At 62.2% G+C, this 24,335-nt stretch overlaps 1 protein-coding gene across 1 annotated transcript in view; it reads right to left on the minus strand.

Annotated features, from left to right (window-relative positions):
* The window catches only part of PLEC (plectin), a 107,027-nt gene that overhangs the window by 45,852 nt on the left and 36,840 nt on the right, over positions 1 to 24,335 (minus strand). The window contains exons 17-35 of the mRNA XM_054293857.1: positions 23,198 to 23,516; positions 22,338 to 22,415; positions 21,437 to 21,598; positions 20,198 to 20,302; positions 19,575 to 19,670; positions 19,373 to 19,498; positions 18,231 to 18,383; positions 17,193 to 17,347; positions 16,994 to 17,120; positions 16,731 to 16,914; positions 16,006 to 16,163; positions 15,006 to 15,184; positions 13,929 to 14,067; positions 13,484 to 13,840; positions 12,356 to 12,439; positions 12,170 to 12,274; positions 11,900 to 11,998; positions 6,926 to 10,306; positions 72 to 6,395 (exon numbers count right to left, since the gene is read on the minus strand). Of these exons, the coding sequence (XP_054149832.1) occupies positions 72 to 6,395; positions 6,926 to 10,306; positions 11,900 to 11,998; positions 12,170 to 12,274; positions 12,356 to 12,439; positions 13,484 to 13,840; positions 13,929 to 14,067; positions 15,006 to 15,184; positions 16,006 to 16,163; positions 16,731 to 16,914; positions 16,994 to 17,120; positions 17,193 to 17,347; positions 18,231 to 18,383; positions 19,373 to 19,498; positions 19,575 to 19,670; positions 20,198 to 20,302; positions 21,437 to 21,598; positions 22,338 to 22,415; positions 23,198 to 23,516 (12,331 nt within the window). The remainder of the gene's footprint in view (positions 1 to 71; positions 6,396 to 6,925; positions 10,307 to 11,899; positions 11,999 to 12,169; positions 12,275 to 12,355; positions 12,440 to 13,483; positions 13,841 to 13,928; positions 14,068 to 15,005; positions 15,185 to 16,005; positions 16,164 to 16,730; positions 16,915 to 16,993; positions 17,121 to 17,192; positions 17,348 to 18,230; positions 18,384 to 19,372; positions 19,499 to 19,574; positions 19,671 to 20,197; positions 20,303 to 21,436; positions 21,599 to 22,337; positions 22,416 to 23,197; positions 23,517 to 24,335) is intronic.

The following is a 24,335-nucleotide window of genomic DNA, read 5'->3' on the forward strand; positions in this document are numbered from 1 at the left end:
TGATTAGCCAGCAGCGTTGCCACATGCGGAGCAGGTGAGGCGGCACCTCGGGGGGCTGGCAGGTCTCAGGCCATGTGGAGCAGGGGCACAGACACCCCGGGGCACTCCCTGCTCGCCTCCCACCCACAGCTTCTGGATGCGGCCAGGGCGAGGGCAAGGGCAGCCTCCTCCACGGTGCCCTGGGTAACCCCCGTGTATCTGCGCCCGAAACTCGAGGAGGAGTAGGAGGAGGAAGAGAAGGTCATGGAGAAGCTGGAGCCAGTGGCGTCAAAACTGCCGCGCCGGGAGCCTGAGCGGGAGCCGGTGCGAGAGCCCGAGCGCGATCCAGAGGTGGAGCCGGCACTGCTGATGTTGTAGGGGCTATAGTAGCCCTTGCTGGATTGGGAGGAGGCCTCCAGCAGCCGCAGGCCGGTCCCATCCTCGATCATGCTCCGGTCCATGGCGTCCTTGTAGGAGATCTTGAGCTTGGTCTTGGGGCAGGTGAGGTACTTGGAGTAGGTGTTGACATCCCGCAGCTTCTGGGCAGTCCGCGCATCAATAGTGCCCTTCTGCAGCGCGTCATCCAGGGAGACACGGCCTGGGGCATCGGGCTCGATCAGGCCCCCTGTCAAGTACTGCACCTCCAGGAACCGCTGTCCAGCCTCGTAGTAGAGCCAGCCCTTCTTCAGGGCCTGTGCCGCCGACATCTTCGTCTTGGTCCGCGGGTCCTCAAAGCCGTAGAAGGCCTTCTGCGCCAGGTTGATGCGGTCCACCATGATCTTGTCAACCAGGCCCTTGGCGACCGCATCGGCAACGGTGCATTTGTCACCGGTGTTGGGGTCGATGATGCCCCCGGTGCAGGCCTGGGCTTCCAGCAGCCGCTGCCCTGTGATGTTGTCCACCAGGTTGCGGCGCATCGCCTCCGTGATGGACACCTTCTCCAGAGTGTCCGTGTCCAGGATGCCTGCCACTGGCCCAGTCTCTTCGGTTGGGTCAGTCCACATGGAGATCTGGGTCCGTGACAGGGCTGGGCTGGCGGTGTAGGAGGAGGAGGATCCAACCGAGGACGACCGCGACCGGAAGCCACCCATGTTGCCAGAGAGCATGTCGGCAAACTCGGTGATGGAGAGGGTGCCCGAGCGGTACTGGTCCAGGGCTGACTGGTCAATCAGACCCTTGCCAATGGCATCATCGATGTCATACTGGCGCCCCGAGCGCCTGTCAATGATCATTGACTTCACCACGCCATCGGAGGAGGAGGTGGTGATCTCCTCCCACTCGCACTCCTGCTCTGACAGCTCCAGGTAAGTCTGGTGGTCAATGAGGCCTTTGCGATAGGCTTCGTACACGGACATCTCCTTGCCTGTCTCTGGGTCAACAATCACCACCCGGCGCTTGCGGACGGAGGACTTGGAGGACGTCTTCCTCTCCCGCTTCTTCTCCTTCAGAGGCAGGAGGCAGAGGCCGGTCTCTGGGTCCGTGATGCACCGCTCCATGAGCTGCAGGTAGGTGAGGTTCTCCTCTGTGTTGGGGTCGAAGAAGCCCTTGGTGTCATCACTAGGGTCCAGCAGGATCTCATTCATCTCCTCGTCAAAGAGGCCCCTCTTGTAGGCCACCTCCACAGGCAGGCGGTGGCTCTCCTCGGGGTCAATGATGCCTCCCGTGGCGATCTGTGCCTCCAGCAGGCGGATCCCATGGTCCTTCAGGATCAGACCCTTCTTCATAGCCTGGAAGAGGGAGATGAGCTTTCCAGTGTAGGGGTCCCGGTAGCCGGTGACGGCCCGCTCGGCAGAGAGCAGCTTGTCCTTGAACTCAGGGCCCACAATGCCCATGCGCACAGCTTCCTCCACTGTCAGCTTGAGGCCCTTGATGGGGTCAATCACGTAGCCTGTGGCTGCCTGTGCCTCCAGGAGCTCGAAGGCGGTGCCGGGCCGGATGATCCCCTTCTTCATGGCCTGGTAGATGGATAGACGCTCCTTTGTGGAGTCCACAAATACGCCAGCGATGCAGCTGGTGCCTTCCAGGAACTTCTTCAAGTTCTTAGAGACCTCCTCGACAGAGGTGAGACCCTCCTGGAGGCGCTGGGCTGTGGCTTCATCCATCACCTTCGAAAGGACCAGCTCCTCCACCGTGATCTGCTTCCTCAGGCCCCGGAAGGTGAGCTTCCGTGTGTCACAGAGCGGGAGCAGGAGGAGCCGGGAGTTCTCGTCCTTGCGGCACCGCTTCAGCAGCTGCGTGTAGCTGAGCTTCTCATCTGTGGAGGGGTCCACGTAGCTGCGCACCTCGCTGGGCTCCGACAGCATGTCGTACGTCTCCTTGTTGATGAAGCCCCGCTGGAGAGCCACCTCCAAGGGCAGGTGGAAGCCCAAGTGTGGGTCAATGATGCCGCCGGTGGCGATCTGGGCATCTAGGAGCTTGAGGGCCTCTTCGCTGGGAATGAGATCCTTCTTCATGGCCTGGAAGAGGGAAATCTTCTGTTCACTGTAGGGGTCTCTGTAGCCAGTCACAGCCCTCTCTGCCGACAGGAGCCGGTCGTGGATCTCTGGCCCCACCACGCCCTTCCTGACTGCCTCATCAACAGTCAGCATTTCGTTCTTTGTGGGGTCGATCATGAAGCCAGTGGCTGCCTGGGCCTCCAGGAGGGAGCGGGCCACTTCAGAATTGATCAGGCCCTTCTTCAGCGCCTGGTACACACTGAGAGTCTGCTTGGAGGAGGGGATGTAGATGCCAGCCACACAGCCCGACCCGTAAAGGTACTTCCAGACAGTCTCCACATCCAGGAGCTCCCGGAAGGTTTTGGAGCCCTGTTTCAGCAGATTGTAGATGTCCTGTGTGATGATCTTGGCCTCGTAGAGGTCCTCAGCTGTGATGCGGCGCCGGACGTAGTCATAGGACGTGAGATTCTGCTGACGGATGATCTCAGTCTTCTCGATGATCTCGATGATAATGATGATCATGCGCTCCTTGGACACGCGGCCCGACTGGAACTCCTCCATGAGATGTTTACGCTGCTCCTCGGGCAGCAGGTCTGAGTGCATGACATCCCACAGTGACATGGTGGAGCCTGCCCGGCTGCCCACAGGGATGTCCACCTGTGTCTCCTCAAACACCTTCCGTGTCTCTGCTTCTGTGTACACGTGAGTGGTTTCCACCACTTTTGGCTTCTCAGGCTCCCGCAGAGGCAGCAGGTACAGGCCCGTCTCAGGATCCTCGATGCACCTCTCCTTCAGCTGCACGTAGGTGAGGTTCTCCTGAGTGTTGGGGTCGAAGAAGCCCTTGGTGTCATCAGTGGGGTCGGAGAGGGTCCGGTTCATCTCCTCGTCGAAGTAGCCACGCTTGTAGGCCACCTCCACGGGCAGGCGATGGCTGTGCACAGGGTCGATGATGCCGCCGGTGGCGATCTGGGCCTCCAGCAGGCGGATGCCGTGCTCCTTGACAATCAGCCCCTTCTTCATGGCCTGGAACAGGGAGATGGTATCGCCTGAGTAGGGATCCTTGTAGCCCGTGACAGCCTTCTCAGCCGACAGCAGCTTCTCGTGCAGCTCAGGCCCGACAATGCCAGCCTTCACGGCCTCATTGACGTACAGTTTACGGTTCTTCACAGGGTCGATCAAGAACCCAGTGGCTGCCTGGGCCTCCAGGAGGACCACGGCAGTGCTGGGTCTCAGCAGGTTCCTCCTCATGGCCTCATAGATGTTCAGCTTCTCCTTGGTGGCCTCCACATAGACACCGGAGATGCAGTCGCTGCCATGCAGAAATCTCCTCACTGCATCTGTCTCCGAGAGGTCCTTCACTGATTTCTTGCCTTCCTTCAGCTGCTCATACTGGGTTTTGCTGATGATGCAGGACTCCAGCAGCTCGCTGGCTGGCACCGGAGCCCGCAGACCACTGAATGTCAGTTTCTCCTGCTTTTTGGTCTCTGCCTCCTCGATGATGGTGATCACAATCTTGATGATCTTCTCGATTGTCACTTTGCCGGTCTTGTACTGTCGGAGCAGCTCCCGTCTGTGCTCCTCTGTGAAGTATTCAGAGTGGATCAGCTCCCAGATGGTCATTGTCTGGCCCTTCATGCTGCCCACCGGGACCTCGATGGTAGCTTTGTCAAAGCACTCCTTGGCCTGGCTGTCAGTGTAGATCTCCTCCTGCTGTGACTGGATTGCCTTGTCAGACAGGGGCAGCAGGCACAGGCCAGTCTGCTTGTCGCGGTGGCAGCTCTTCTGCAGCTGGGCGTAGGTGAGCTGTTCCTGGGTGTTGGGACAGTAGAAAGCCTTGGCGTCATCTTGGAACTCAGTCAGAGCCTTGTTTATCTCTGGGTCGAAGTAGCCGCGCTTGTAGGCGACCTCAAGCGGGAGCCGGTGGCTGTTGACGGGGTCGATGATGCCACCAGTGGCAAGCTGGACGTCCAGCAGCCGGAGCCCAGTGTCGCTGGGGATGAGGCCCTTCTGGAGTGCTTGGTAGAGGGAAACCGTCTGACCTGTGTAGGGATCCTTGTAGCCAGTCACCGCCTTCTCCGCCGACAGCAGCTTCTCGTGGAACTCTGGCCCCACCACCTCGGCCTTCACTGCCTCGTCCACGGAGAAGAGCTTGTTGCCCACAGGGTCAATGATGTAGCCGGTGGCAGCTTGTGCCTCCAGCAGGGACAGGGCAACCTCTGGCCTCAGCAGGTTTCTCTTCAGGGCCTCGTAGAAGGTGAGCTTCTGGCCCGTAGATTCCACCAGGACACCAGCAATGGCATCTGTGCCCTTCAGGTACTGCCGTACGGACTCCATCTCTGCCACATCCTTTACGGACTTCTTGCCCTGGTGCAGCTGGTTGTAGAGGTCCTTGTTGATGATCTTGCTCTCCAGCAGCTCGGCAGCAGGCACAGGGCCCCGCAGGCCCTCAAAGCACATCTGGCTCTTCTTCTCACTTTCCTCCACAACCGTGATGACAATCTTGATGATCTTCTCCACTGTGATCTTGCCAGTCCTGTACTGCTGGATCAGGTCCCGCCTTTGGTCCTCAGTGAAGTATTCAGAGTTGATGAGCTCCCAGATGGTCATCGTCTTCCCTTGGAACTTGCCAAAGGGAGCTGTCACTGTGGCCTTCTTGAAGACGTCCTTGGCCTCCTTGTCAGTGTAGACCAGCTCTCTGGCCTTGGTTGCTTGGTCAGTGAGCGGCAGGAGGCACAGCCCTGTGTCCGGGTCAGTCACGCACCGCTCCATGAGCTGCAGGTAGGTGAGGTTCTCCTGAGTGTTGGGGTCGAAGAAGCCCTTGGTGTCATCAGTGGGGTCAGACAGGACCCGATTCATCTCCTCATCGAAGTAGCCACGCTTGTAGGCGGCTTCCACAGGCAGGCGGTGGCTGTTGACAGGATCGATGATGCCACCGGTGGCGATCTGGGCCTCGAGCAGGCGGATGCCATGGTCCCTGACGATGAGATCCTTCTGCATGGCCTGGAACAGGGAGATCTTATCACCTGTGTATGGATCCTTATAGCCAGTGACAGCCCGCTCGGCCGACAGCATCTTGTTGTGCAGCTCAGGCCCGATCACTCCCTCTCGCACCGCCTCGTTCACTGAGAGCCTTGCGTTCCTCACAGGGTCAATGATGAAGCCAGAAGCAGCCTGTGCCTCCAGGAGCACCAGCGCTGTGCCTGGGCTGAGCAGCTTCTTCTTCATGGCTTCGTAGATGCTCATCTTCTGGTTGGAGGGTTTGATCAGCAAACCGGCAATGCTGCTCTTGCCCTGCAGGTACTTCTTGACATCCTCCCTCTGAGAGAGCTCGTCCACACTCACAACACCTTTTGCCAACTTGTCCAAGTTCTCTCTGCTCAGAATGCCGGCATCAGCCAGCTTCTCTGCTGACACCTTCTGCCGGATGCCGTCAAAGGCGAACTCCGGCTCCCCATTCTGGGCTAAGCCGTCCATTGCATCCCGGCCATTGGGCACAGCCTTGACGTCCAGCAGCTGTGTTGCTGTAACCGCCTCCCCAGGCAGGTCATCTGTCTGGATCATGATCTCCCGCCTCTGGGCCAGGGCAGCCTTGTACTCCTCCTGCATCTGCTCGAGCCTCTCCCTCAGCTTCTGGTTCTCTTCTTCCAGAAGTTTCTCCTGCTGCTGTCGCTGCTTCTCCAGCTGCTGTAGCTCCTCCTGCTTGTGCCGGACGTTTTCCTCAGCTTCCTTCTGATGCTTCTTGGCTTCGTCCAACATAGCTTTCAACTGCTGCTTCTCCTGCTCCATCTCCTGCTGCTGCCGCTCCTGCTCTGCCTTCAGGTTCTGGGCTTTGTTCACCTCATCCTTGAAGAGCTTCTCCAGCTTCGATTTCTCCTCCTCAATGAACTTCTCCTTCTGCAGCAGGGCATCTTTCTCCGTCAGGAAGCTCTGCTGCAGGAGCTGCGTCTCCTGACGGAGCTGAGCCTGCTGGGCCACCTGCATCTGGGGTGGGAGAGAGAACAGTGCAGTCAGACACCCAGGAGGGCAGTGGGGCACTGAGGGTGGGCTGAGGCAGGGGGACAGGCAGCAGGGGTGGCACGGAGGCACAGAGTCACCCACACACTCTCTACAACATGTAAGATCTAAGGAGCAGAGCCGGGGTTAGGGAGCCAAACACAACATGAGGCAGGATGACCAGGGGAAGGACAAAAGGGAACCCCCAGCACTCAGGCTGGGAGCTGGGCACAGAGAGGAACACAGCAGGACGTGCCACGGGGTGGAAGAGCAAGCCCAGGCGGTGGGGATCCCACCTCTATGGCTCCAAGGGTTCGAGGTGCTGCTCCAACGGTGCCTGAGGGGTTTGCTCCACCACCTACAACTCTGTGCACATCCCTGACCTGCACAGGGGGTCCAGCCCCACCATCCCCAGTGATGGTCCCTGGGGACCAGCCCAGGGATGATGTAGGCTGGCTGGGAAGAGGGACAGCCTCCCTGTGTACCACCACCACTAAGGGGGACCCGCAGCCCAGTACCTCCTCTGCCTTCTGCTGCAGCAGCGCTGCCTCCTGTTTCAGCTTCTCCTTCTCCTTCTCCAAGTCAGCAATGGCTTTCCGCAGCTTTTCGGCATCCTCATCGCTCTGGTGTCTCTGGATCTCCAGGGTGTGCACCATCGTCATCTTCTCCTGTGTGGCCAGCTCAGTCTCATGCAGCCTCTCACTGATCTCCTCTGCCTGCTTTTTGAACCGCTTGGCTTCCCCCTCAGCCTTGGCCTGGGCCATGCTCATCTCTGCCACCTGCAGCTTGAGGCGCTCGGCCTCAGCCGTGATGTCCAGCTGCCGCCGGCGCTCAGCCTCCAGCGTCTTCTGGAAGCCCTCGGTCTCCTCAGCCAGGCGCTGCTGCATCTGCTCCTTGTCCTCCTGCAGCTTCTTGGCGTGTTCCTGCGCCAAGTCCTTCTGCTTCTGCAGCATTTCAGCCTCGGCCCGCAGCCGCGTGGCCTCCTGCACTGCCTGCATCTTCTCCTTCAGCATCTTCTCTGCCAGCGCCCGCTGCTGCGCCAGGTCATCCTCAGCCAGCTGCCGCATGCGGGCGGCCTCCTGCGCCTCCACACTCAGCCGGGCCACCTCCTCTGCCACCTGCTTCATCTTCTCTGCCTCCTCCGCCAGGAACTTCTGCGTGTTGTCCTTGTCCTTGAGGATCAGTGCCTTGTTCTCCTCCTCAATGCGGCTCTTCAGCTTGGCCAGCTCCTCCATCTGCACCCGGACCTTGAAGAGTTCCTCCTCCACCTGGGCCTTCTGCCGGACAGCGTCTGTCACCTCCTCCTTCAGCCGCTGCAGCTCCTCATCCAGGATGCCCTTCTGGTGGTCTGTCTCATCCAGCTGCAACTTCACCTTGGTCAGCTCCTGCTCCACCTGCGCCTTCTGCCGCAGTGTCTGCTCGGCAAACTTCTTGTGCTTCTCCATCTCGGCATCGGCCAGCTGCTTCTGCCTCAGGGCCGCCTGCTCTGCCTGCGCCCGTTTCGCTGCCTCCAGCTCAGCCTCCTTCCGCAGCTTCTCTGCATCCGCCTGCGCCTGTGCCTTGGCCTGCGCCTCCTCCTCTGCCCGCTGCTTCAGCCGCTCAGCCTCCTCCACGCGCTGCCGGGACAAGCTGGCGTCCTGCTCGGCCTTGCCACGGGCAAACTCGGCCTCCTCGGCCGCCCGTCGGGCCCGGTCAGCCTCCTCGCGCAGCCGGTCCAGGAGGCTCTGCTCCTGCTGGCGCGTCTGCAGCAGCTCCTGCTCCTTCTGCTGCACAGCAGCCAGGTGCGCCTTCTCCTCGGCCTCAATCCGCTTCTGCGCTGCTTCCCGTGCCAGCTGGATCTGCCGCTCTGACTCCTTCTCTGCCAGTTCCTTCTGCCGCCGCGCCTCCTCCACCATGGCCCGCAGCCGCTCCACTTCCTCCAGGGCCAGCCGCCGCTGCCGCCCGGCCTCCTCCTCAGCCGCCAGGATGGCCTGCACCTTCTCTTCGGCCTCGCGCCGGCGGCCCTCCTCCTCCAGCGCCAGGGCCCGCTGCCGCTCGGCCTCCCGCTCCGCCTGCTCCCGGCTGCGCTGCACCTCCTCTGCCTCCCCACGGATGCGGTTCAGCTCCCGCTCCAGCTCGCTCTTGCCAGCTGAGGCCCTCTCGAAGCTGGCCTTGAGGGCGCGGATCTCCTCCTCCACCTGCCGCCGCTGCCGCAGCGTATCCTCCACGAGCCCCTTCTGCCTCTCCAGCTCGCTCTCTGAGGAGCGCTTCAGCAGGGCAATCTTCTCCTCGATGTCCTGCTTGTGTTGGGCCGCCTGCTCCTCCAGCAGCTTGCGCTGGTAGGCCTCATCCTCCGCCAGCCGCCGCAGCCGCTCGTTCTCCGCCTCCTTCTCCTTCAGCGCAATCTCCGCCTCCGCCTTCAGCCGTGAGGCCTCGTTGATGGCCGCCAGCTTCTCCTTCAGGATGCGCTCGGCCTCGGCCCGCTGCCGGGTGGCCTCGTCCTCTGCCAGCTGCCGCTGCCGCTTGGCCTCTTCAGAGAGGGCGCGCAGGCGGGCGGCCTCCTCGGCCAGCTCCCGCAGCTTGTTGGCCTCCGCCTCCAGCCGCTGCTTGGACTTCTCGCTGCTGGAGCGCGACTCCTCCTCTGTCTTGGCCTTGCTCTCCAGCAGGACTTCCATCTCTGCCCGTAGCTTGGCCAGCTCCTCCTCCAGCTCTTTCCTCCTCTGGATGGCCTCGTTCACCTCGCCCTTCAACCGCGAGAGCTCTTCCTCCAGGAGCAGGCGCTGCTGCTCCCCGTTATCCATCTCCGCCTTCAGCCGGATCAGCTCCTGCTCCGCCGCCAGCTTCTGCTGGGCTGTGCCCTCTGCCAGCTCCCGCTGCTTTTCCAGCTCTTCCTCCGCCAGCTCCTTCTGCCGCACGGCCACCTCCTCTGCTTTGGCGCGCTTGCGGGCCTCGCGCTCTGCATCCTCCTTCTGCTTCTCGGCCTCTTCTTGTGCCAGTGACTTCTTGTGGGCCACCTCTTCGGCCTGCAGCCGCAGGCGCAGCGCCTCGTTGGCCTTCTGCCGCCAGCGCTCCAGCTCCTTCTCAGCCTCCTCCCGCGAGCGCTCGGCCTCCAGCTGCTGCTTCTTCAGCCGCTCGGCCTCCTCCTGCAGCTGGGCCACCACATCGTGCTCCTGCTGCAGCGACAGCTCCAGCTGCGCTGTCTTCTCGGCGAAAGAGAGCCTCTTGCTCTGCAGCTCAGCCTCAGCGCTGCGCTGGGCCACCTCCTGGGCCACCTGGATCTGCCGGTCCTTCTCGGCCTCTGCCTGCCGCATGCGTCGCTCAGCCTCCTCCGCCTGCAGCCGCAGCTGCTCCAGGTCTGCCACTGCCTTCTGCTTCTCCCGGGCCGCTTCGCGCTCAGCCTGCACCTTGCGCTTCAGCTCCTCCTCCGCCTCGCGCTTCTTCTGGCTCTCCTCCTTCACCTGCCGGCGCAGGCGCTCGGCCTCCTCCTGCGCCTGCCGCTTCTGCCGCTCGGCATCTTCAGCACGTGCCCGCAGCTCCTGCAGCTCTGTCTCTGCGCTCTCCCGCTGCTTCTCGGTGCTCTCCAGCTGCAGGCGGATGAGGCGGATCTCCTCCTCCACCTTCTTGCGGTTGTATTCAGCCTCCTCGATCAGCTTCACCTTGGACTTGATCTGGTGGTCCGAGTTCTGCCGCAGCTGCATCAGCTCCTGCTGGATGTTCTGCTTCTGCTGCTCGGCATCCACGGCCACCACCTCCCGCCGGGTGACCTCCTCCTGCATGCGGAGCTGCAGCTCCCGTGCCTCCGCCTCCGCCTGTGCCTTGGCTTTGGCGTGGGCCTCGGCCAGCTGCCGCTGCTTCTCCAGCTGCGCCTCCACCTCCGCCAGCCGCTTCCTCTCCTCCTCTTTCAGCTTCTCGGCGGCTTTCTGGAGGGGAAAGAGGGTGCAGGGGACAGAGAAGGGAGAGAGAGACAAATCACAAGGGATGCGATCGCGCCGTGGAATCGATGCTGGCCCAGCCGCACACTGCCGAGACAGCGGAGGGGTGGCAGATGCGCGTGGAATGGCTTCGGCCCCTGGGCCACCGCACGAGCCGGTGACGCCAGCTTCCAGAAGATGTGTGGCACGACAGGGGACACATGACAGCACAGGCAGACAGGCAACAGGAGCCAGACAGCAGCGCAGGAAGCCACGCTCCAGAGAGAAGGGATAGAGAGCGAGCGGAGCCCAAGCGATGAAGACGATGCGAGCAGCGTGCACATCATCACCCTGGCTCCCCCTGCGAGGGGGCTGGCACAGACAGCCCCTGCTGTGGGGAAAGGAGAGAGACGGCCGGAACACCGGGAGCAGAAGAGAGGAGAGTGCTGCGAGGGCCGTGCCAGCAGAGCCTTCCCTGCCGGGAAAGCCTCAACAGGAGAGAGTGGTTCAGCTGGTTCAAATCCCTCCCAGCCCTCTCCAGGCAACTAGGAGCAGGGTCTGCCAAAGGGCCAACGCAGCTGGCGCACCACATGCACCGTGAGTGAGGCAGCCGCACGCTCCGCAGGGCCCAGGCACAGGCAACACATGCAGGGGAGCCAGACCCCACACCAGGCCCCTGGTCCCAGAGCAGCACAGACGTAGAGGAGGGCGAGGAGGAGAGGGTGAGCCATGGGGCAGGTGGAGGGTGCCGCGGGGAGAGGGCATGCGCAGAGTGAGTACCTGGTGCACGGCTGCCAGAGTCATCCTGGTTTTTTACCCTCCATTAGATCCCCACCAACACAAATATTCCCCAAGAAAAAGCACTGGCAAAGCGGCTCCAAGGGCAGAAACCAAGAGTTAGAGAGGTTACCCCGCGCCAGACCCCGCGGGCCAGCGCCCAGCACAGCAGCATGCGCAGGCAGGTGCTGACTGCACTACGTGTATCTGGGAAGTGCCTCCTACCACCAGTCACACCAGAGCCCCCAGTGCCCAGAGCCAGCTTGGCTCGGAGACCCCCTGTACGCAGAGCCAGCAGCCTTGCTCCCAGGAGCCCAGCAGGGAGCAGGAGTTAGAGGCCTTGGGCCAGTATTAGTGATAGGGCCGGAGTCATGGCCATGGGCCAGTGTTAGTGATAGGGCCGGAGTCATGGCCATGGGCCAGTGTTAGTCATGGGTCTGGAGCCACAGCCATGGGCCGCTGTTAGTGATGGGGCTGGGGCTGGAGTCACGGCCATAGGCTGGCATTAGTGGTGGGGTGAGGGCTGGAACACAGCAATGGGCCAATATTAGTGATGGGGCCAGGGCTGGAGTCACAGCCATGGGCTGCTGTTAGTGATGGGGCCAGGGCTGGAATCACAGCCATGGGCCAGTGTTAGTGATGGGGCTGGAGTCACAGCCATGGGCTGGCATTAGTGGTGGGGCCAGAGTCATGGACATGAGCTACCACCAGTGAAAGGGCTGGAGTCATGGCCGTGGGCTGGTGTTAGTGATGGGGCCAGGGACCCTGTGAACTGCGCTCCTTTTGGTCACACAGCTGGCCATGCTGCCCTGCACCACTCCCTACCTCCTCGTCCTCCAGCCGCCGCAGTGTCTCGGTGATGAACTTGATGTACTGGGTGGTGAGCGTGGTCAGCTCACTGTACTGCGTCCGCAGGTCCACGTACTGTGGAGACAGGGGGTCAGCACGAGAGAGGGGAGCTTACCCACCAGTACCCCAGCAATGATGGGGCTGCACGACCACGTGCCACAGTCCCAAATCCACCCCTTCAGTGAGCAGCCACGCCCCAGGAGCTGCAGGGCACCCCCAGCCAGTGGCAGTGAGACCCCTCCTCACCTCCTGGATGATGCTGTCAGATGCCGACTGCACTTTGGGCTTCTTGGCCGGCGATGCCACTGGCTCCACCTGTGCCTTGAAGCTCACCAGCTGCAGCTCGTAGTCCTGATGAGGAGAGAGTGATCAAAGCTCTGCCAGCCCTGAGCCCACCCCCTGCAGGACACGGTGCTGCCTCCCCAGGCCCACCTTGATGGCGTCAATGTACTGCTTGGCATAGCGCTGGCACTCCTCCACCTTCTCCTTGTGCTGTTCACACTCCTCCAGCAGTTTCTGGGGAGACATGTGGGGGTGAGCCCGGGCACCCCGTGGCCACACAAAAGCACACCTCACCCCACCATGGCCAGGGATGGCCAAGAGCACCCCTTGCCCTGCCATGGCTGGGAATCGTCAGGAGCATCCCTCACCCTGCTGCAGCCAAAAGGGTCAGGAGCAACCCCCATCCTACTGGGGATGGCTGAGAGCACCCACCATGTGCCATGGCCAGGGATGGTTCCCCTCATGCTGCATCCACCCAAGAGCAACACTCAAAGTGCCATAGCTGAAGACAGCCAGGCACTCCCCTCCTGTGCCACAGAGAGAGATAGGCAGATCTGCACTCTGCGGGGGAAGGCCAGGGGAATCCCTTGCAACACCACGGCCAGGGATAGCTGAGATCACCTCATCCTGCTGAGGAATGCCCAGGAGCACCCCTCGCCCCATTGAGGATGGCCAGGCACAACCCTCATCCTGCTGGGGATGGCCAGGCACACCCCTCACCCTGCTGGGGATGGCCAGGAGCACCCCTTGCTCCATTGGGAATGGCCAGGGGCACCCCTTGCCCCATTAGGGATGGCCAGGGGCACCCCTTGCCCCATTAGGGATGGCCTGGCACACCCCTCACCCTGCTGGGGATGGCCCGGCACACCCCTCACCCTGCTGGGGATGGCCAGGAACACCCATCACCCTTCTAGGGATGGCCAGGAGCACGCCTCACCCTGCTGGGGATGGCCAGGCACACCCCTCAACCTGCTGGGGATGCCCAGGAGTACCCCTTGCACCACTGGGGATGGCTAGGCACACTCCTCTCCCCATTGGGAATGCCCAGAAGCACCCCTTGCCCCATGGCCAGCCCCACCTTACCCCACAACCAGCCTTACTTTGCCCCACAGCCAGCCCTACCTTGCCCCCATGGCCAGCCCTACCTTCCCCCATGACCAGCCCTACCTTGCCCCATGGCCAGGCCTGCCTTGCCCCATGGCCAGCCCTATCCTGCCCCATGGCCAGCCCTACCTTGCCCCCTAGGCCAGCCCAACCTTACCCCATGGGCAGCCCTACCTTCTCTTGCAGCAGCTGCTCGCGCACGGCCTGGCTGTCAGTGATGGGCACGGCCTGGATGGCCTCCTGGCGCTGCCGGGCGTCGCGGATCCACTGGCGCAGCGCGTCGCAGCTCTGCCGGTAGTAGCCCAGCTGGCGGCCCAGCTGGTCCAGCTCGCGCTGCCGCAGGTCGGCCTGGCCCAGCACGGCCTGCCAGCGCTCCAGCAGCTGCTGCACCCGCTCCCGGTACCGCTCCAGGTCCACGTCGCGCTCGCTGTGCCCGCGCACCATGCGCTCGTTGACGTCCTTGGCCTTGCCCAGGTCGGTCTCCAGCGTGCTGAAGAAGGGCTGGTGCCCCTCGGCCTGTGCCCGCAGCCGCTGTGGCAGATGGGCAGTGGTCAGGGCCGGCTGCGGTGTCCCCAAGGCACCCCCCGGGTCCCCTCGGCACCCTCAGAGTCCTTGGTACCTTAAGCTCAGCCTTGCTGGCCTCCAGCTCAGCCAGGTCGGCCGGCACTGCCTGCACGTCCTTCAGCTGCTCCTCATACTTGCGGAGCAGCTCCTCAGCTCCCTGCGTGCTCCGGATCACCAGCCCGATGGTCTTCAGCCTGCGGCATAGGGGTGGAATCAGTGGGAGCAGCCAGGAGCGAGATTGGGATCAGCCAGGAGCAGGATGGGAGTGGGATGGATCAGCTGGGATCAGGATGGGAGCGGGCAGCCCAGGAAGAGCAGCACTGCAGACCCAGGAGGGAAGGAAAAGGGGAAAAGGAAAAAAGGGGGAAAGAAGAAAAAGGGGAAAAGGAAAAAAAGGGGGAAAAAGGGAAAAGGGAAAAAAGTGAGAAAGGGGGGAAAAGGGGAAGTGGGGAAAAGGAAAAAAAAGAGGAAAAGAAAAAAGGGGAAACCATAAAAGGAGAAAAGGAAAAGGGGGCAAAAGGGGGCAAAAGGGGAAAATGAAAAAAATGGGGGAAAGGGGAAAAAGGGGGAAAAGAATAAAAGGGAAAAAGGGGAAAAGGGGAAAAATGGAAAAAAGGGGAAAAAGGGGAAAAGGGGGAAAAGGGGGAAAAGGGGGAAAAGGGGGAAAGGGAAAAAAGGAAAAAGGAAAAAAAAGGGGAAAACAAAAAAAGGGGAAAAAGGGGAAAACGGGGAAAAGGAGGAAAAAAAAAGAGGAAAAGGAAAGAAAAGGGAAAAGGAAAAAAGGGAAAAAGGGGAAAAGGGGAAATTGGAAGAAAAGGGGAAAAGAAAATAAAAGAGAGCAGGAAAAAAGGGGGAAAGGGAAAAAAGCAGCAAAGGGAAAAATAGGGGAAAAGGGAAAAAAGAAAAAAAAAGGAAAAAGGAAAAAAAAGGGAAAAAAGAAAAAAAAGGAAAAAGGGGGAAAAGGGAAAAAAAGGAAAAGAGAAAAAAGGCAAAAGAGAAACAAGAGAAAAAAAGGCAAAAGGAAGAAGAGGAGAGGGAAGGAAAAGAAAGGGAAAAGCATGCTGGCTCTCCCCAGACTCCCCACGGCCTCCCAGGTGCCCAGGCTCGTTTCCAGGTGCCAGGGCTGACTCACTTCTCCAGGTAGATGCTGGACAGGCTGTAGACCTGCTCCATCTTGCGCAGTGTGACCTCCAGCTCGGAGCGCAGCACGGGGGCCGAGCCCGCCTGCTCCGGCTGTGCCAGCACCTGCTCCGTCTTCTCGCTGACCTTGGCCAGGTTCTTCTGGATGCCCTCCAGCTCCAGGTGTGTTTGCTGCAGAGAAAGAGTCCCTCAGTCCCAACCCTGACTGAATGCTCCCGTCCTCTTGGATCCCAGGAGGAGCACAGCAGGGGAAGGGTCTGCAGACCATTGGTGCAGGTGACAGGAGAGGGATATGGGGAAAACTCCTCCTGGAGGGGCTCTCCAGCCCTGCCACAGCTGCCCAGGGCAGGGCTGGAGTCCCACCGCTGGGGAGACTTTACAGCCATGTGGATCACTTGGGGACATGCTCACGGGTGGCCTTGGGTGGACTCAATGGGCTCTGAGGGCTTTTCCAACCCAAACCATTCCCTTATGGCCATCTTGGTCCCCATCTGTGCACACTACGTGCATCACTTGTGTGACACAGGGCTGGGGTCACCCTGGGGTCACCCTGGAGGTGTCAGCCTGAGGATCTTAGGGGGATGCACTGGGGCAGTTCCAGAGGCTCCCACACGTGGGGGATGCACTGGGGCAGTTCCCCCTGGGCTCCCACACATTGGGGATGCACTGGGGCAGTTCCCCCTGGTTCCCAAACATTGGGGATGCACTGGGGCAATTCCCCAGGCTCCCACACGTGGGGGATGCACTGGGGCAGCTCCTGGGCACCCACATGTGGGGCATGCACTGGGGCAGTTCCTGGGCTCCCACATGTGGAGGATGCACTGGGGCAGTTCCCCTGGGTTCCCACATGTGGGGGATGCACTGGGGCAGTTCCCCCTGGGCTCCCACACGTGGGGGATGCACTGGGGCAGTTCCCCCTGGGCTCCCACACGTGGGGGATGCACTGGGGCAGTTCCCCAGGTTCCCACACATGTCCCACACGTGTCCCACACCTGCTGCTCCGCCTGGCGCTGGGCGCACTCGCGCAGGGGGTCGGCCTTGAGGGGCAGGCGCAGGCGGTGCACAGTGCGGCTCTCGCAGCTCTCCAGCTGCAGCCGGATGTCCTTCAGCTGCGAGATGTAGCTCTTGCACAGAGACTCGTCCTGCTCTCCTGTGGGGACAGTGGGGATGGTTCAGTGACCTGGGACACCGCGGGGACACCGCGGGGACCGACAGTGACACAGGGATGGCTCAGTGCCCTGGGACACCATGGGGACACCGCGGGGACCTGCAGTGACACCAGGATGGCTCAGCACATGGGGACACCCTGGGGACCCATGGTAGGGAGAGGAGACTTGGGGATGGCTCAGACTGAGGGGACAACATGGGGACCTATGGTAGGAAGGGGGGATGGAGGGACGGCTGAGCACCCTGGGGACACTCTGGGGACCCACAGCAGGGAGAGGGGACACACGGATGGCTCCGACTGTGGGGACACCCTGGGGACCCATGGAGGGAAGGGAAGACGCAGGGATGGCTCAGCACCCTGGGGACACCCCACAGACAACGTGAGGACGGGGGAGACTGGGACAGCTCAGCACCATGGCAATACCCCAGGGACACCACAAGGACCTGCAGGTCACCCCAGGGACACCACAAGGACCTGCAGGTCACCCCAAGGAGCCGGGGAAACCCTGGGCACCCCCATTGTTCAGAGGGGCAGAGAGGGCACACCCACCTTTCTCCTGGCTCCGCAGCAGCAGCTCGTACTTGTGCGTGCAGGCGTTGTAGTCGCGCTCCACCTGCAGCCGGTCGTCGGGCTGGAAGCTCTGCGAGTCCTGGCTGTCCCGCAGGAACTCCTGGTAGTGCCTCTCCAGGCTGGACAGCACCTGGCGCACCTCCTCAGCCGGCAGCGTACGGAACTGGGGGGGACACGGCCACCTCAGCCCCTGCTGGGACCCCCGGGACCCCCGTGGGGCTCCGAGACCCCCGGGAACTCACCGTGACCTGCGTCCAGGAGTGGATCTGCTGGATGTCCCGCATCAGGTACTGCCAGGCGCGGAGGCTGCGCAGGTCCTGGTGCAGCTGCTGCCACAGCCCCAGCAGCTGCTGGTGGGTGGCCTCCAGCCTGTGGGGATGTGGAGTTAGAGAGGGGCACACAGCGGGGACACCTGGGGGGGTGCAGGGTCACCGTCCCCACCTGTGCACGGCGTCCAGAGCCTCCTTGTTGGGGGGTGGCAGGAGGAAGCAGACCGAGGGGACCACGGCCTCGCTGCCAGCGGCGCTCAGCACCCGCCACTGCTGCGGCTGCGCGTGGTTCACCAGGGCACAGGTGTCGTTCTTGTGCACGGTCACCTGCGGGGCAGGGGGACAGGGTGGGGTGCGGCCCTTGTGTCCATCTGTGCCTCTCCCATAGTCCCCAGCGTGCCCCCATATTCTGCAGTGTGCCCCCATATTCCCCAATGTCCTCCCAATATTCCCCAGTGTCGCCCCATATTCCCCAGTGTGCCCCCTGATATTCCCCAGTGCGCCCCCATATTCCCCAGTGTCCCCCCATATTCCCCAGTGTCCTCTGATATTCCCTAGTGTCCCCCCATATTCCCCAGTGTCCCCTCACATTCCCCAATGTCCCTCTGATATTCCCCAGTGTCCCCTCCCCATTTTCCCCAGTGTCCCCCCATATTCCCCAGTGTGCCCCCTGATATTCCCCAGTGTCCCCCCATATTCCCCAGTGTACCCCTTGATATTCCCCAGTGCACCCCCATATTCCCCAGTGTCCCCCCATATTCCCCAGTGCACCCCCATATTCCCCAGTGTCCCCCCGATATTCCCCAGTGTCCCCCTACATTCCCCCATGGGCCTGGTGTGGTCTCAGTCTGGGTGGGGGGCCCCTTGTGTTCCCCATTGTGTCCCCTCATGGGGCTGGGGCAGCATGAGAGAAGGGTGGAAGGTCCTCTATGTGTCCCCTTGTCCCTCAGGGTGGTGTCAGACCAGACTGGGGGGTCCTCCTGTGTCCCCCCATGGGGCTGGGGCAGTGTGAGAGAAGGGTGGCAGGTCCCCAGTGTGTTCCCTTGTCCCCCCAGGGTCCCCCTCAGACCAGACAGGAGGGTTCTCCTGTGTCCCCCCCATGGGGCTGGGGCAGCATCAGAGCAGGGTGCTGGACCCACCACACCCCCCCCATTGCCCCACATCCTCCCCAGGGGGACCAACCCCAGTCCCAGCCCCGTGTCCCCCTCACCTCCATTTGCTTGTAGTCGCACACGGCCTGGATGGGGGGCCGGCCCTGCAGAGGCGTCGAGGGGCTGCGTGGCTTCAGCTGCACGATGGTCCTGGCACGGCGGGACAGAGCCCCCAGCTGCGCCCCCAGCTCCGCCAGCTGCTCCTTCTGCTCCTGTGGGGCACGTTTGGGACACCTCAGGATTTGGGGTGCCCCATGGTGTGGAGGGGCATCAGAACTTTAGGGAGGTACCAGTTTTTTTGAGAGAGCTCAGAAATATCAGGAGGTCCCAAAGGTTCTGGGAGCTCTTGGGATTTTGGGGGTGTTCTGGGAGTTTGGGGAGGGGTTAAAAATATGAGGCGGGGGGGGTCACCCCAGTCTGTTGCAGCAATGGATGTGTTGGGGTCACCCCAGGGGCTGCAGTGGGGTGGGCACCCCAGTGTCACAGACAACTTTTATGAAAAATCCTTTTCTTAGGATTTTTCCTCCTGAGAAGCTAAGAGGCCTCAGGAACAAAATGTAAACAATGATTATCTGCTGCTGTGGAATGCAGCAGGTAGATCTTTCATTGGCCCTTGTTGGTTGGTTCTAATTAATGGCCAATCACGGTGAGCCGGCTTGGACAGAGAGTCAAGCCACAAACCTTTGCTATCATTCTTTCCTATTCTATTCTTAGCTAGCCTTCTGAGGAAATCCTTTCTTCTATTCTTTTAGTATAGTTTTAATGTAATACATATCATAAAATAATAAATCAGCCTTCTGAAACATGGAGTCAGATCCTCATCTCTTCCCTCACCCTCAGACCCCTGTGAATACGGTCACACCCCAGCACTCTGCAGCTGGACACCCCAGGGGCTGCTGGGGGCTCTGATTTTGGGGGCTGCCACCTCAGAGTCGCCAGGGGCTGGGGTCACCCTGCACGTGGGGTCAGCCTGGGGCTGCCATGGGGCTGGGGTCACCCTGGGGCTGTCACCCTGAGGATCTTGGGGGGCTCCACTTCGGTAGCCCCCTGGGCTCCCACCTGCCCTCAATACAGGTCATGCAGCAGGGTCACCCTGCAGATCTGGGGAGGGTCATCCTTGGGGTCCCCCCCGGGTCTGGGGGTCTCTATGGGGGTCTCGCCGGAGTCTGGGGGTCCCCCGGGACCTCGGGGGTGCCCTCACCGCCAGGTCCTGCAGCAGGTCCTCGAGGCGCGTGGCCGTGGTGCCGCGGTCGCAGCTGAACTTGCGCCGCATCGTCTCCTCCGTCTTGCGCAGCAGCTCCTCAGCCTCCCGCACCTCGGCGAAGAACTGGGGGGGCCAGGGGTCAGAATTGGGGGTCACGCCTTCCCTCCCACTCCCAGCCCCGCCCTGGCATCCCCGGTACCTGGAAGTAGTTGGTGTTCTCCTTCAGGTGGGTCTCGATGCAGCAGCAGAGCTGGAGCATCCAGCTCCACTGGGTCTGCAGCGCCGCCAGGAACGCCTGGGGGGAGCAGGGGGGACACCGGGGCTGGCACCGAGGGCACCTGCACCGCTACGGGGGGCTGGCACCCTCACCTGACCTGCAGCCACACCTGCACCCACACCTGACCTGCATCCACAGCTGTAGCCTCACCTGAACTGCACCCACACCTGCACCCACACTTGACCCGCAGCCACACTTGCACCCGCACTGCTACAGGCAGCCACACCAGTGACCCTGAGTGACCACTGCAACCCACACCAGCGACCCCCAGTACCTGTTGCACCCCACACCAGGGACTCCCAGTCACCACTGCACCCCACACTGCTGACCCCCAGTGACCACTGTACCCCACCATTTGCCCCCAGCCCCACGCCCCCCAGCCCCTCTCATGCCCCACCATTTGCTCCCAGCCCCTCTCATGCCCAGCATTCACCCCCAGCCCCTCTCACACCCCCCATTTGCCCCCAGCCCCTCTCACGCCCCGCATTTGCCCTCAGCCCCTACTGCCCCTCAGCGCCCCCATTCGCCCCCAGCCCCACGCCCACCTCCAGGGTCTGTGCCCCAGGGTGCTCCTCCCGCAGCAGCCGCTCCCCCGAGGTCCGCAGCTCCTGGATCCGCCGCTCCCGCAGCTCCAGCTCCCGCATCAGCGCCTGCGGCGGGGACAGGGTCACTCTCGTTTGCACGGCCAGGGGGCAGGGCTCACACACGTGTGCACAGCCGGAGGGCAGGGCTCACACACGTGTGCACAGCCAGGGGGTTGGGTCAGGGCTCACACTCGTGTGCACGGCCAGGGGTTGGGTCAGGGCTGGTACTTGTGTGCAGGGCTGGGGGGCAGGGGGCCATGGGGGCAGGGCTCACACACGTGTGCACAGCTCTGTGTGTATGGTTACAGCTGGGGCTGTGTGTGCAAGGGGGGCTCTGGGGGCGCTCAGAGGGTTCTGGGGGTTCTGGGTGTGGGGGGCACACAGGGGCTCAGTGCTGCAGAGCAGGGAGGGGACCACGGGACACAGCCATGTGCGTGTCTGTGTGTGGGGATGGCACACGTGTGTGTGTGTGTGTGTGTCCATGGGTGTGTCCACGTGGAGCAGCTGTGCCCTCCATGCTTGTCTGCCCACATGCATGTCCATGTTGTGTCCATGCCCATCCCTGCATCCGTGTCCAAGCCCATCCCTGTGCCCATGTCATGTCCGTGTCCATGTCATGTCCATGCTCATCCCCGTGTCCGTGCCCATCCCTGTACCCATGTAGTGTCCATGCCCATCCCCATGTCTGTGTCCATTCCTGCGCCTGTGTCCACGCCCATCCCCATGTCTCTGTCCATGCCCATGCCCATGCCAATCCCTGTGCCTGTGCCCATCCTCATGTCCATCCCTGTGTCCATGCCCATGTCCGTGTCCATGCCCATCCCTGTGTCTGTGTCCATGCCTATCCCCATGTCCATGTCCTTGTCCATCCCTGTGTCCATACCCATATCCGTGCCTATCCCTATGTCCATCCTGGTGTCCATGCCCATCCCCATGTTGTGTCCGTGCCCATCTCTGTGCCCATGTCCTCTCCATGTCCATCTCTGTGTCCTTGCCTGTGTCTGTGCCCATCACTGTGCCCATGTTTTTGTCTGTGCCCATTCCCATGTCCACGTTGTGTCCATGCCAATGTCCATGTCTGTGCCCATCCCTGTGCCCATGTCCATGCCCATGCCTGTACCCATGTTTGTGTCCATGCCCATCCCTGTGTCAGCGCCCATCCCCATGCCCATGCCCAGCTGTCACCCGCCGTGCCCGTACCGAGTAACTCTCCTTCTTGGCCGCCATGGCAGGGTTGTTGTGGCTCCAGTCGAAGGCCACCTCCTCCTCCTCGCGCTCGCTCAGCCACAGCAGCTCCTTGGTGGCGGCGCTGACGAAGCCGTGGAGGCTCTCCAGGTGCCGCAGCCGCGACTTGGAGGAGTTCTGGGGGGCACAGGGGGAGGTTTGCAGCTGCATCCTCACCCTGCATGGCCTCACCCCACAGGGCTGCCCCCTGCTCACCCTCTGTCTTCCCTCATCCTCCTCCCGACTTCCTCCCATGTCCTGCATCTTCCTCTCCACAATCATGCCCAGCACAACACCCCCACCATTGTCCCCCCTCCTGTCACACTCTCCTCCATCAGGTCACACTCCCCTGCCAGGTCCCCCCTCCATCTCACACCCCACCAGCAGGGCCAGGGGTCTCACCTTGTCACTCCCTCATGGCTCACATCCCCTCCCCAGCAGGTCCTCCCATATCTGCCACCACCCCCTAACCCCCCAGGCCATACACTCGCCCATGACCCCCCAGGCCACACACCCCCCTGATCCCCTATGTCACACACACCCCCTGATCCCCCAGCAGGTCCTCTCATGTCACACACCCCCCATGACCCCCCCAGGCCACACGTCCCCAGCAGGTCCCCCCATGTCACACACCCCCCTGATCCTCCAGCATTGTCCCCTCATGTCACATACCCCCATGACCCCCCGGGCCACACATCCCCAGCATTGTTCCCCCATGTCACATACCCCCCTGAGCCCCCAGCATTGTCCCCCCATGTCACACACCCTCCATGACCCTCCCCGCCACATGTCCCCAGCATTGTCCCCTCATGTCACACACCCCCATGACCCCCCAGGCCCCACACGCCCCCATGCCCCTGCACCCCTCGGGGCTCACCAGCAGCTTGGCGTACTGCAGCTCCAGCTTGCCCAGGCACTCCCGGTAGGCGCTGCTGGGGCCGGGGGACAGCTGGCTCTGCAGGGGACACCATCAGCTCAGGACCCCCACCCCAGACACCCCCTGCACCCCACAAAGGGGAGTGACAGAGGGGACTCGAGGGGAGGGCAGGGCACCAGGGGTGCAGGGGCTGGGGGATGCCCTTGGGCATGGTGCCCACCACACTCCTGGGGTACCCCGGGCCCTGGGGGGTTCCAGAGCTTCAGGGACCCCGAGGCACAGAGCAAAGGCAGCCCCAGGAAATGCTCAGGAGCAGGGGAGGGGACAACAGCACTGGGGGGACCCCGTGAGGCAGAGCGAGGACAGCCCCAGAGGACCCCCAGGACCTGGAGATCCCCAACAACCTGCAGGGTTTCACCCTGTCACCCCCAAAACCAGGGGGTCCCCAGCATCCGGGGGTCTCACCCTGTCACCCCCAAAACCAGGGTGTCCCCAGCACCCAGGGGTCTCACCCTGTCACCTCCAGAACCAGGGTGTCCCCAGCACCCAGGGGTCTCACCCTGTCACCCCCAAAACCAGGGTGTCCCCAGCACCCTGCAGGGTCTCACACTGTCACCCCCAGGACTAGGAGGTCCCCAGCACCCAGGGGTCTCACACTGTCACCCCCAACAGCAGGGTGTCCCCAGCACCCTGCAGGGTCTCACCCTGTCACCCCCAGGACTAGGAGGCCCCCAGCACCCAGAGGTCTCACCCTGTCACTCCCAGGTCCCCAGCACCCTGCAGGGTCTCACCCTGTCCCCCCCCAGCACCCAGGGGTCTCACCCTGTCACCCCCAGGTCCCCCAGCACCCCGGGTCTCACCTCATCAGCCCGTGCCCGCTCCACCTTGGCGCGGAACTCCTCGATGGCGCGGTGCAGCCCGCGGTGGGCGCCCAGGTGCGTCTCCACAGTGGGCAGGTCGGCGCCCCACTCGGCCGTGGCCACCCGCCGCTGGTTCTCCTCCACCCAGGCCAGCAGCTCCTGCAGGTATCGCAGGGGAGCATCGTCGGGCTCCGGCCGCCGCTGCTGCTGCGCCGCCGTCACCGCCACGGATGTCACCGCTGTCACCGGCGCCCCCGACTTGAGCCGCAGGTTGTACTCGGTGCGGATGGACACCAGGCGCTCGTGCAGGCGGTACACGCTGGGGGGAGGGAGGCGTTGGTGGGGCATGGGGGCCGTGGGGGCCTCGGGGGGCAGGGGGAGATTGGGGTGCACGGGGGTGTTGAGGGGGTGCAGTGAACATGGGGAGTTTGGGGTGCACAGGGGTTGGAATGGGGTGCAGCAAACATGAGGAGGTCAGGGGCATGAGGAGCTTTGGGGTGCACAGGGGTTGTAAGGGGGTACAGGGAACATGGGGAGTTTGGGGATATCAGAGGCTTTGGGGGGATGAGGAGCTTTGGGGTGTAAGGGGGTTTTAAGGGGGTGCAGGGAGCATGGGGAGTTTGGGGACACAAAAGGCTTTACGGTGCACAGGGGTTGTAAAGGGGGTGCAGTGTACACAGGGAGTTTGGGGATATGAGACGGTTTTGGGGGTGCAAGGGTAGCAGAGAGTATGGGGGGCTTTGAGGGGTACAGGGGACATGGGGAATTTGGGGACACAAGAGGGTTTGGGGCATGAGGAGCCTTGGGGTGCACAGGAATTTTAAGGGGGTACAGCAAACGTGGGAAGTTTGGGGGCATGAGGAGTTTTAGGGTGCACAGGGGCTGCAGGGGGGTGCAGGGAACATGGGGAGTTTGGGGATATGAGAGGATTTGGGGGCATGAGGAGATTTGGGGTGCACAGGGGTTGTAAAGGGGTGCAGCAAACATGGGGAGTTTAGGGACACAAAAGGGTTTGGGGTGCACAGGGGTTGTAAGGGGGTGCAGGGAACATGAGGAATTTGAGGTGCACTGGGATTGCAGGGGGGTACAGCAAACATGAGGAGTTTTAGAGCATGGGGAGCTTTGGGGTACACAGGAG

The sequence above is a fragment of the Melozone crissalis genome, unplaced genomic scaffold, assembly GCF_028551555.1.
Source record: "Melozone crissalis strain CALT ecotype California unplaced genomic scaffold, PUWL_Pcris_2 ptg000195l_1, whole genome shotgun sequence".
Classification (NCBI taxonomy): domain Eukaryota; kingdom Metazoa; phylum Chordata; class Aves; order Passeriformes; family Passerellidae; genus Melozone; species Melozone crissalis.